General features: G+C 36.1%; 1 protein-coding gene across 4 annotated transcripts in view; it reads left to right on the forward strand.

Moving 5' to 3' along the window:
* Positions 1-12781, forward strand: part of LOC137237262 (uncharacterized) — a 207698-nt gene that overhangs the window by 160595 nt on the left and 34322 nt on the right. For 3 of the 4 annotated variants that reach the window (XM_067760684.1, XM_067760686.1, XM_067760685.1), the window contains one exon: positions 2316-3024. In XM_067760684.1, coding sequence (XP_067616785.1) covers positions 2441-3024 — 584 coding nt within the window. In that variant the 5' untranslated portion in view covers positions 2316-2440. Of the gene's footprint in view, positions 1-998; positions 1686-2315; positions 3025-12781 lie in introns of those variants that run through there. The other variant, XM_067760687.1, reaches the window with a different exon arrangement.

Below are 12781 nucleotides of genomic sequence, written 5' to 3' on the forward strand. Positions count from 1 at the left end.
AATCCATAAAGAAGGATTACCATTGAGACCCATTTGTTCGTCTGTCAATTCCCCATCATACAAGTTATGTAAATATGTTGTCAATGTCCTTGAAAATATAACTAAAACATCTAAATATAACGTAAAAGACACTATCGCCTTTAAGAACAAAATTAAAGATACCTACATCTTTGACGACGAGAGTCTCGTTTCCTTTGATGTTGTCTCATTATTTCCAAGCATCCCGGTAGATCATGCCTTGGAAATTATAGCTTCCAAGTGGGATGATATAAAGAACCATACAAATCTCACGAAGGAACTTTTTATGAATATGGTTCGGTTCTGCATAAGAGATAATAGATATTTTAGTTTCAACAATAAAATTTATGAGCAACGGTCAGGAATGCCTATGGGGTCACCAGCATCTCCTGTAATAGCGGATATTGTGATGGAAGACTTGTTACAGAAATTCGAAGAAGATTCACATCACAAGCCACGTTTATTAACGAAATATGTGGACGATTTGTTCGCCATCGTAAAAACGGATGCCGTGGAAGATATGCTTAATATTTTGAATGGATACAATAGGAGCATCAAGTTTACTGTTGAAGTCGAAACTGATGGACAGCTGTCATTTTTAGATACCTTAATAATAAGAAGGAATAACCTACTTTCATTTGATTGGTACAAGAAGCCCACTGCATCGGGTAGGCTAATCAATTATAACTCGAATCATGACAAGGCAACGATAGTCAACACAGCCAAGAATTTTGTCAGAAGAGTTCTCTCCATTAGCGATGAAGTCTACCACGAGGAGAATATAAAAGCAATAAAAAACATATTAGAGAATAATGAGTTTCCAACACATATAATACAGAGCTATATAAGAGATTATTTCGTAAAATTAAATACAAATAAACCAACTAATGATACAAAGAAAATGTATAAATCGACCACATTTGATCTGGTCTGTCTAATAGAATAAAATATTCAAACATATATGACAGAGAGAAATTTAAATTAGCTTTCACATACAACAATACGTTGCAACGGAGGATTTTTAGCAATACGAAAAGCAGAATAGAGAAATTTGATAAATCGGACGTTATATATAAAATTAATTGTAATGGCGACGGGTCCCACGTATGCGACAAAGTATATGTGGGGACAACTAAATCGAAATTGAAGACGAGGATTTCCGGACATAAATCAAATATCAAAAATCGTGACAACCCTAATGACAATAAGACAGCTTTAACTCAGCACTGTAGAACCACTGGACACTCTCCCGACTTGGAAAATGTAACAATAATGCAGCATGAGAGAAACAGCAATAAACGCTATATACTTGAAATGTTACACATAATAAATACACCAAGTGACAAACGCATAAATTTCAAATCAGACACAGACCATTGCGCCTACGCCTATAGAGAACTTATCAACAACAACAAAAAAGGCTTATAATAAGAGTGTGACTTCGTTTGCACAATTGTTCACCTGCTGCTGATGTGAGCGTCGCTTACGGTTGGAGAATTAATGTATTGTTGTTTGTATAAAAATTTGTTTACGATTACTGTATTTTATTGTTTATGTTTTTTAATGTTCTTTTACCCTTGTTTGTTAAAATATAAAATATAAAGTTAGTCGACCAGGTGCAGTCATAAGTGTAAGTTGGCACTTGCGACAATTGTATAATTATGTATGTATGTACCAATGTCTCTATAAATGTTTTTCGTTTTTTTTCAGTCCTGAAGATGACTTCAGATTGAAGTCGAAATATTGGCAAGACAAACCATTCGACAAATAAATATACATTGTTTAAACACATTTGCTGTATTTTAATAAACATATGTATATATTGGCCTAGAGCTCAAACATACTTTGAATATATTAACTAAAAGGCCGGAATACAAGAAATTAAAAAGAAAAATTAGCATATTTTTCTTATGCTCGGTCAAAAAATTAAAACCCTTAAGAACCTCCCCCCCCTTTTCCAAAGGCGAAGGGACGTAGTACTCTTTTTTTGTCGTGAACCAAATGTCGATTTAAGAAAACTTGGTTTTTTATATGAAATTTTCGATTTTTAGGCGATGATAAGCAAGCTTAAAGGTGTTTAATATCGTCTGTTCAGTCGTATCTCTTTAATTCTCCAAAGCAAAATACTTATTTATTATATTAGTCAGGCAATGTATAACTTTTTGTTGTTGCTATTGTGTTGCACAGTACTTTAAGTATGTATTTATTGAATTCAAGTTTGTCATATTAACAACAAATTCTGGCCTGAAGCGCACCTAGTAATCAATTGTTTCTCTACTCTTTTCAAATATTTTCAGACGACAGCACTCTAACGGCATCAAGAACATCAAACGGAAAAATTAACAGCAATAACAACATTTCCAACTACAATAACATTTTCTTCAATAATAATAGTAGAAACCATCAATTAAATAGCGGTAATATGTTTTTACGACGCTGTACAATTTACCTCATAGTTTTTATGTTGGTTGCAAGCAATGCATCCGCGGCGCGTAAAACCAAACGTCCGGTTAAACCGGCGAAAACATTTCCCCGAACAAATGTGGCACCTGCACCAGCGGCAGCACAGTCAGCAGCAGCAGCAGCAGCACCATCAGCGGCAGTATTTGGAGCTGGTCTAGCCGCTGGTGCCGCAACAATTGTAACAGCACCTCAACCGCTTGCCGCTGTTGCCACTACACCAACCAATCTCATCAGCACATCACATACACCAAGTAGCTTGAGTATTGCAGCTGCAGAGGGGACGAGCTCCACCACAGCTACGCCAACGCAAATTGGTAGTGGTAATTACGCTGCTGGCGATGACACAATCGGAAGCGCTGGCTATGCAACCGGTAATGAATTACCTAAACCAATGACACCATTATCGGAAGCAAGCACAGGCGGCACTGGTGCAGCAGCATCATCCACTTCGGCTGAAGGTAAAATAGATGGTGCAGCGGCAACAATGTCACCAATTGAAGACGAATGCGATCCGGATATGATTGGATTTGAGATAATCACTGGGTAAGTAAAAGGGAGAGACTGAAAAGAAAAATTAGGTGCAAACTTGTCAAATAGGAAGCGAGTTAATAGAATAATATTTTGATGGCAGTAATTAGACAGCGGCAGTTTTCATGATATGGGTCTGTCGAACGTGAAAGGGGAAGAGTTAAAATAAGAACAAGAAGGAATTAAAATAATAAAATTTTTATGGAGCATCGTTAATGCATTCATCGGAAAGTCAGAAATACAAAATCATAATGTAGGCCAGATTTAACTAATCATCATAAATAAAATCAGCTGGCGAATGGCTGCATTTGGTTGATGCTAGTGCAGAGTTAAAATATAGAATTTTCAATATCCGGTGACACAATCTGGAGCAATAAATTTATTTATGCTTTTTTTTTATGTTGCACCCAGTAAAAAAAAATTGTACAAATAAAGGCAGCGAAGTGCTAGAGTGCTATAGTTTGATGATATTTTCAATTATTACGTACATTAGGGTGGTTATTAAAAGTAAAGGTCCCAGACTTATCCCTTCAAATGGTAATATTAAGGTTAAAAATATCACATATAAATTTTGGTCCTGATCGGTGGTAATAAGAGTTTAAATAACGACATAAAGAGATTCAATATAATAAAATATGAATTTTAACAACTTCACGATGCCCCTTAACCGTCTCCAATCAGGAAGAAAATTAATATGTGGTGTGGAGTGAGACTGCAAAAAATTGGACATTTTTTCTTATAGGTACCACTCTATATATATTTTACACTTATATAAAGTTTATTTCATATGGCAAAAGGCGAATAATATGAGGCGCTTCAATTTGTAAGAAATATAACTTAAATAGATTCATCAAATGCTCCTTATTATACTCAGCTCTAGCTGCATACATGGTATTTTAACTTTAAATGGCTAACGGTGCTTTGCAATATTAACAAGTAAGGAAGGCTAAGTTCGGGTGTAACCGAACATTACATACTCAGTTGAGAGCTGTGGAGACAAAGTAAGGGAAAATCACCATGTTTTAAAAAGAACCTAGGGAAACCCTGGAATGTGATTGTATGATATGCGTATCAAATGGCAGGTATTAAAGAGTATTTTAAGAGGAAGTGGGCCACAGTTCTATAGGTGGACGCCTTTTCGAGATATCGCCATAAAGGTGGACCAGGGGTGACTCTAGAATTTGTTTGTACGATATGAGTATCAAATGAAAGGTGTTAATGAGTATTTTAAGAGGGCGTGGGCATTAGTTCTATATGTGGACGCCTTTCGAGATATCGCCATAAAGATGGACCACGGATGACTCTAGAATTTGTTTGTACGATATGAGTATCAAATGAAAGGTGTTAATGAGTATTTTAAGAGGGCGTGGGCCTTAGTTCTATATGTGGACGCCTTTTCGAGATATCGCCATAAAGGTGGACCAGGGCTGACTCTAGAATTTGTTTGTACTCTATGAGTATCAAATGAAAGGTGTTAATGAGTATTTTAAAAGGGTGTGGGCCTTAGTTCTATAGGTGGACGCCTTTTCGGAATATCGTTATAAAAGGGGACCAGGGTTGACTCTAGAATGCATTTGCACAATATGGGTATCAAATGAAAGGTGTTAATGAGTATTTTAAAAGGGCGTGGGCCTTAGTTCTATAGGTGGACGCATTTTCGAGATATCGCCATAAAGGTGGACCAGGGGTGACTCTAGAATTTGTTTGTACGATATGGGTATCAAATGAAAGCTGTTAAAGAGTATTTTAAAAGGGAGTGGGCCTTAGTTCTATAGGTGGATGCCTTTTTGAGATATCGCCATAAAGGTGGCCCAGAGGTGACTCTAGAATTTTTTTGTACGATATGGGTATCAAATGAAAGGTGTTAAAGAGTATTTTAAAAGGGAGTGGGCCTTAGTTCTATAGGTGGATGCCTTTTTGAGATATCGCCATAAAGGTGGCCCAGAGGTGACTCTAGAATTTTTTTGTACGATATGGGTATCAAATAAAAGGTGTTAAAGAGTATTTTAAAAGGGAGTGGGCCTTAGTTCTATAGGTGGATGCCTTTTTGAGATATCGCCATAAAGGTGGCCCAGAGGTGACTCTAGAATTTTTTTGTACGATATGGGTATCAAATGAAAGGTGTTAATGAGTATTTTTAAAGGGCGTGGGCCTTAGTTCTATAGGTGGAGGCCTTTTCGAGATATCGCCATAAAGGTGGACCAGGGGTGACTCTAGAATTTGTTTGTACGATATGGGTATCAAATGAAAGGTGTTAATGAGTATTTTAAAAGGGCGTGGGCCTTAGTTCTAAAAGGTGTACGCCTTTTCGGGATATCGCCATAAAGAAGGACCAGGGGTGACTCTGGAATTTGTTTGTACAATATGGGTATCAAATGAAAGGTGTTAAAGAGTATTTTAAAAGGGAGTGGGCCTTAGTTCTATAGGTGGATGCCTTTTTGAGATATCGCCATAAAGGTGGCCCAGAGGTGACTCTAGAATTTTTTTGTACGATATGGGTATCAAATGAAAGGTGTTAATGAGTATTTTTAAAGGGCGTGGGCCTTAGTTCTATAGGTGGAGGCCTTTTCGAGATATCGCCATAAAGGTGGACCAGGGGTGACTCTAGAATTTGTTTGTACGATATGGGTATCAAATGATAGGTGTTAATGAGTATTTTAAAAGGGCGTGGGCCTTAGTTCTAAAAGGTGTACGCCTTTTCGGGATATCGCCATAAAGAAGGACCAGGGGTGACTCTGGAATTTGTTTGTACAATATGGGTATCAAATGAAAGGTGTTAAAGAGTATTTTAAAAGGGAGTGGGCCTTAGTTCTATAGGTGGATGCCTTTTTGAGATATCGCCATAAAGGTGGCCCAGAGGTGACTCTAGAATTTTTTTGTACGATATGTGTATCAAATGAAAGGTGTTAAAGAGTATTTTAAAAGGGAGTGGGCCTTAGTTCTATAGGTGGATGCCTTTTTGAGATATCGCCATAAAGGTGGCCCAGAGGTGACTCTAGAATTTTTTTGTACGATATGGGTATCAAATGAAAGGTGTTAATGAGTATTTTTAAAGGGCGTGGGCCTTAGTTCTATAGGTGGAGGCCTTTTCGAGATATCGCCATAAAGGTGGACCAGGGGTGACTCTAGAATTTGTTTGTACGATATGGGTATCAAATGAAAGGTGTTAATGAGTATTTTAAAAGGGCGTGGGCCTTAGTTCTAAAAGGTGTACGCCTTTTCGGGATATCGCCATAAAGGTGGACCAGGGGTGACTCTAGAATTTGTTTGTACGATATGGGTATCAAATGAAAGGTGTTAAAGAGTATTTTAAAAGGGAGTGGGCCTTAGTTCTATAGGTGGATGCCTTTTTGAGATATCGCCATAAAGGTGGCCCAGAGGTGACTCTAAAATTTTTTTGTACGATATGGGTATCAAATGAAAGGTGTTAATGAGTATTTTTAAAGGGCGTGGGCCTTAGTTCTATAGGTGGAGGCCTTTTCGAGATATCGCCATAAAGGTGGACCAGGGGTGACTCCAGAATTTGTTTGTACGATATGGGTATCAAATGATAGGTGTTAATGAGTATTTTAAAAGGGCGTGGGCCTTAGTTCTAAAAGGTGTACGCCTTTTCGGGATATCGCCATAAAGAAGGACCAGGGGTGACTCTGGAATTTGTTTGTACAATATGGGTATCAAATGAAAGGTGTTAAAGAGTATTTTAAAAGGGAGTGGGCCTTAGTTCTATAGGTGGATGCCTTTTTGAGATATCGCCATAAAGGTGGCCCAGAGGTGACTCTAGAATTTTTTTGTACGATATGGGTATCAAATGAAAGGTGTTAAAGAGTATTTTAAAAGGGAGTGGGCCTTAGTTCTATAGGTGGATGCCTTTTTGAGATATCGCCATAAAGGTGGCCCAGAGGTGACTCTAGAATTTTTTTGTACGATATGGGTATCAAATGAAAGGTGTTAATGAGTATTTTTAAAGGGCGTGGGCCTTAGTTCTATAGGTGGAGGCCTTTTCGAGATATCGCCATAAAGGTGGACCAGGGGTGACTCTAGAATTTGTTTGTACGATATGGGTATCAAATGATAGGTGTTAATGAGTATTTTAAAAGGGCGTGGGCCTTAGTTCTAAAAGGTGTACGCCTTTTCGGGATATCGCCATAAAGGTGGACCAGGGGTGACTCTGGAATTTGTTTGTACGATATGGGTATCAAATGAAAGGTGTTAATGAGTATTTTTAAAGGGCGTGGGCCTTAGTTCTATAGGTGGACGCCTTTTCGAGATATCGCCATAAACGTGGAACAAGGGTGACTCTAGAATGTGTTTGTACGATATGGGTATCAAATTAAAGGTATTAATGAGGGTTTTAAAAGGGAGTGGCCCTTAGTTGTATATGTGAAGGCGTTTTCGAGATATAGCCCAAAATGTGGACCAGGGTGATCCAGAACATCATATGTCGGGTGCCGCTAATTTATTTATATATGTAATTCCAAGGGCTTTTGATTTCGCCCTGCAAAACTTTAAATTTTCTTCTACTTAATATGGTAGGTGTCACACCCATTTTAACAAGATTTTTTCTAAAGTTATATTTTGCGTCAATAGACCAATCCAATTACCATGTTTCAGACCCTTTTTTCGTATTTGGTATATATTTATGGCATTGTTTTTCATTTTTCGTAATTTTCGATATAGAAAAAGTGGCCGTGGTCATAGTCGGATTTCGACCATTTTTTACACCAATATAAAGTGAGATCAGGTAAGTACGTGAACTAAGTTTAGTAAAGATATATCGATTTTTGCTCAAGTTATCGTGTTAACGGCCGAGCGGAAGGACAGACGGTCGACTGTGTATAAAAACTGGGCGTGGCTTCAACCGATTTCGCCCTTTTTCACAGAAAACAGTTATTGTCCTAGAATCTAAGCCTCTACCAAATTTCACAAGGATTGGTAAATTTTTGTTCGACTTATGGCATTAAAAGCATCCTAGACAAATTAAATGAAAAGGGCGGAGCCACGCCCATTTTGAAATTTTCTTTTATTTTTGTATTTTATTGCACCATATCATTACTGGAGTTGAATGTTGACATAATTTACTTATATACTGTAAAGATATTAACTTTTCTTTTAAAATTTGAATTAAAAAAAAAAAAGTTTTTAAAAAGTGGGCGTGGTCGTTCTCCGAGTTTGCTTATTTTTATTGAGCAGACATATAGTAATAAGAGTAACGTTCCTGCCAAATTTCATCATGATATCTTCAACGACTGCCAAATTACAGCTTGCAAAACTTTTAAATTACCTTCTTTTAAAAGTGGGCGGTGCCAAGCCCGTTTTCCAAAATTTTACTAGTTTTCTATTCTGCGTCATAAATACAACTCACCTACCATGTTTCATCGCTTAATCCGTATTTGGTAATGAATTATCGCACTTTTTCGATTTTTCGAAATTTTCAATATCGAAAAAGTGGGCGTGGTTATAGTCCGATTTCGTTCATTTTAAATAGCGATCTGAGATGAGCGCCCAGGAACCTACGTACCAAATTTCATCAATATACCTCAAAAATTTACTCAAGTTATCGTGTTAACGGACGGACATGGCTCAATCAAATTTTTTTTCGATACTGATGATTTTGATATATGGAAGTCTATATCTATCTCGATTCCTTTATACCTGTACAACCAACCGTTATCCAATCAAAGTTAATATACTCTGTGAGCTCTGCTCAACTGAGTATAAAAAAGACCTAGCCATAAACTTATCTCAAAATTATTAGCTTCAAAAAAGATATTGATTAATCCACCTCCGTCCGTCGCTTAACTCGAAAACTTGCGAGGAAATTGATGTTTCTTTACCAAATTTGGTACTCGGTCTTATTTGGACTTATACACAATAGAAATAGCATTGAAAATCGATAAAATCAGAAAATAACCATGCCCACTTTTTCGATATCGAAAATTTTCAAAGATTAAAGAATACCATTGATTTACATTTTCCTAATACCGGTAAAGTAATAACACTTGGTGAGCCAATAAATCATATGACGCTATATAGAAACTTAGTAAAATTTTCCGAAAGTGGGCGTGGAACCGCTTACTTTTAAAAAGAGAAATTTTAAGATTTTGCAAGCGCTTACTAAAAATCTGTTACAGATACAAACGATTTTTGTTATTATGTAAACATTGGAACGAAACTGTCATCAACGATGAACGACCACGCCCACTTTTGAAGACATTTTTAAGTTTAGTCTTGAGAAAAATTTTAATAATTTCAAGAAAAGCTGAGTATGATTACTAAAAAAAATTTAATGGGCAGGGATCTGTCTTTTTGACAAAATGTCTCTAATAATATCCTCAAAACCATAAATCGAACAAAAATCTACCAATCCGAATGAAAATTGTGAATTCTTTGTTTTTTTGTAACAATAACTGTTTGCTTTAAAAAAATGGAGAAAACAGTTTAAAGCTACGCCCACTTCTTATACCAACCGACTAGCTGAACGATATGACATGAATGTTAACATGATAACTTTATCAAAAGTAAGGACACCTTACACGAACTCCGTAAGCGCTCTTATCTGAACTCATAATCACCCCTATTACGGTTGTCAATATCAAGTCAATATTGTCAAAAATAGTGTCGACGCTCATGAAATGGTATCGGCGTTGTCAATGTCGATAACTATTGACAGCTGTTGATGCTTTTTTGGTATTGACTACAACAATATTGATATTCTATTGACGCGTGTCAACATAAAATCTGTCAACACAGTTTTTGGTGACGACAAGCGCTCAATTAAATATTCTGCTGTAAAAATTTGGTAAAATAATTCTGAATTATACCTTTTTACACACTTTATTTGTTTAGCTTTTATTTAATTTAGGAAAATGGATAAAAAAAATGAAAATAAGAAATAGAAATAATTGTTGTTCGCTTCGCTACTTTCATTGATGGAACGATTTTCTCCAGAACGAATTTGACAGCTTCTTTGCTTAGCCGAAAATAATCAACAAATCTGAAATAAATTAAACATAAACATGAAAGGTGGTTGAATCAATTTAGCAAACATCTAACAATTCGATTATATTTTCCATTAGTACACATCGCTCTAGGATGTAGAATCGTTTTTGGTGTACTAATGGGAAATTTAATCATCCACTAATATCTTCACAAAAGTTTAGAAAGAAGTTCTTTATATTTAGCGTGTAATTTTCGCTTGTGCACTAATAGAAATTGCAATGAGCAGTTATGGTACTCACTTCGTATCTGGCAAATTGAATATTTGAGATCTTTGGCGCATTTCGCTTCTTCTGAGGAGCAACATCTCCTTCCTCTCCTCATCGCTTGAGATCGAACTTTCGTAAAAAAACATCTTTAAATCTTTAAACAAAACTTAAACACTTTTTATGCACAACAACTTGTAAATAAACAATTATCAAAAGTATAAGGATCGTAGTTTTGCTTTGAAATTATCGATAACACGTCAACGTCAATACATTGAAGAAGTAAATACCAGAATTTTATTGACGCGACGTTGATATTGATACGACGTGATGTTGATATTGATACGAAGCGACAGTTGACGTTGACAACCATAATAGGGGTGAATATATTGCATTTAAAAATGAGCGAAATTGAATTGCAACCAATCCCACGTTTTCTATATGGAACATTTCGATAATGGAAAAAATAGGAAAATGCATCAACAAAAACTGATAGTTATTGTGGGAAAATTTCGACTGGATTAACTTTAAGGCGCAAAATCTAAATTTAGTAAAAATTTGGCAAATAGGTGCGGTACCCCTTACATTTAATAGAAGAAAATATAAGAGGCTTCCATGCTGTAAACTAAAAGGCTTTAAAAATATCATATTGAAGTTTTTCAAACTCGTAGAATTGATTACCGACCACGCCTACTTTGAAGTATTTTCTTTTTCTTTTTCAAATATAATTTGAACAAAAAATTTCACATATTTACGGACTCAACCACTTTTTACTGACATCCCACCTCAGTAGTGCTATGATGGATGAAAGCTTGGGAATTAAAAAAAACTAAAAATTGAAAACGGGAGTATCTCCGCCCCTCTTTAGTTAATTATAAAAAATAAAAAATTATGAATTCTCATGAAATGTGCTAATAAAGATGTTTTTATGGCAATAAGAGTTTTCTAGCGTCTCAAGGAATATGATATTATGGTTTTAATATACTTAGGGTCCTTTTAAAAAGAAAAAATTAGGGTTTATCTGTCAGTTAAAAAACAGTTTCGGTACTTAAATTTAAAATTTCGCATTACCAAACGCGCTTACATTGATCCCACTTGTATGTTTATGTATATGGAACTCTTCTTTGGACCAAGATCTAGTGGACAATTGTTGTGAGCATATCCTAAAAAGTGCTCGAATCCGAAAAAGTTTACGGCTGTGAAGAAGTACCCGGTACCCAAACAAGTACCTAGATACACAAAATCAGGGTAGGATCCGAAAATTTCTGTTTAAAAAATTAACAGGTTTCAAAATAAAAAAAATAAATAAATGTAAGGCGCGATAACCTCCGAAGAGATCTAAGGCCGAGCTCCTCTTCCAATTTGCGTCGTGCTCCTCTTGATTTTCCCTACAAATTGGCCGGACGGCACCTACATGTTTTATGCCGACTCCGAACGGCATCTGCAAGGCAAATGAGTTTTCACTGAGAGCTTTTCATGGAAGAAATACACCCGGAGCGCTTGCCAGACACTGCCGAGGGGCGACCCCGTTTAGAAAAATTTTCTTCTAATTGAAAAACCATATTTCTAAAATTTTGATGTTGCTTTGCCCGGGGTTTGAACCCAGAGCATACGGTGTGGTAGGCGGAGCACGCTACCATCACACCACGGCGGCCGCCGCAGGTTTCAAAATACACCCGGAAAAAAACTAAAAACAAACCAATTGTGTAAAAGTTCCTGATTCTAAAATGTACCCGGTTCTAAAAAAATTTGGATCCAATAGTGTACCTGGTTTAAAAAAGAAAACGATTCTTTAAAAGCAACCGAATCCGAAGAAGTATCCGGTTCCTAAATAGCATCCGATTCCGAAAAAGTATCCTGTTCTAAAATAGTACCAGGTTTCAAAATACACTCGGATCCGAAAAACTACCGAATTATGTGTTTCTGATTCTAAAAAGTACATGGTTCTAAAAAAGTACACGAATCCAAAAATGTACCTAGTTTAAAAAAGCAGAATAAAAAGAAAAAGGTTTTGGAAAAGTACCCGACTCCCAAAAGACACCCGGTTTTGAAAAAGCTGTTCCGGTTCAAAAAAAGTACCCGAATACGTAAGTAATTACAGCCATAGCCTGAATGCACTTTGAGCTTGTTTTGATATATCACTCGTATGTAGCATTCAATTAGTTTTTCCTTCTTATGCAACTATATATATATATATATTTTTTTTTTTTTCAAATAATGGTATTAAATTTTTACGCTGGATTTTATATTTGTGTGTTAGGGTTGCCTTTCGTTGTATGGAGAAAAGAGTTGGATTTAGGATCTCAGTCCCGAGAAAAATGCGTATACGAAAAACGAATATATACAAAGTCTAATGCCAATCTATAATGATTAAAAGTTTACGCAAGGAACTTGAAGTTCCGAAAGAGGACGAATTTCAAACATTTCAAGTGTTCATATTCTTTTATCCTAAAAACAGTTTTCACTTTCAAAATAATTTTTATGTCTTTAATTTTTTGCTCTTTTGAAAGGACTAAAGAAATGTAAAAATTCCTTGCGTAACTTCTAATTATTTGTTGGTTGGCCTAAAA

This window comes from Eurosta solidaginis, chromosome 1, assembly GCF_040869045.1.
Source record: "Eurosta solidaginis isolate ZX-2024a chromosome 1, ASM4086904v1, whole genome shotgun sequence".
In the NCBI taxonomy this organism is placed as follows: domain Eukaryota; kingdom Metazoa; phylum Arthropoda; class Insecta; order Diptera; family Tephritidae; genus Eurosta; species Eurosta solidaginis.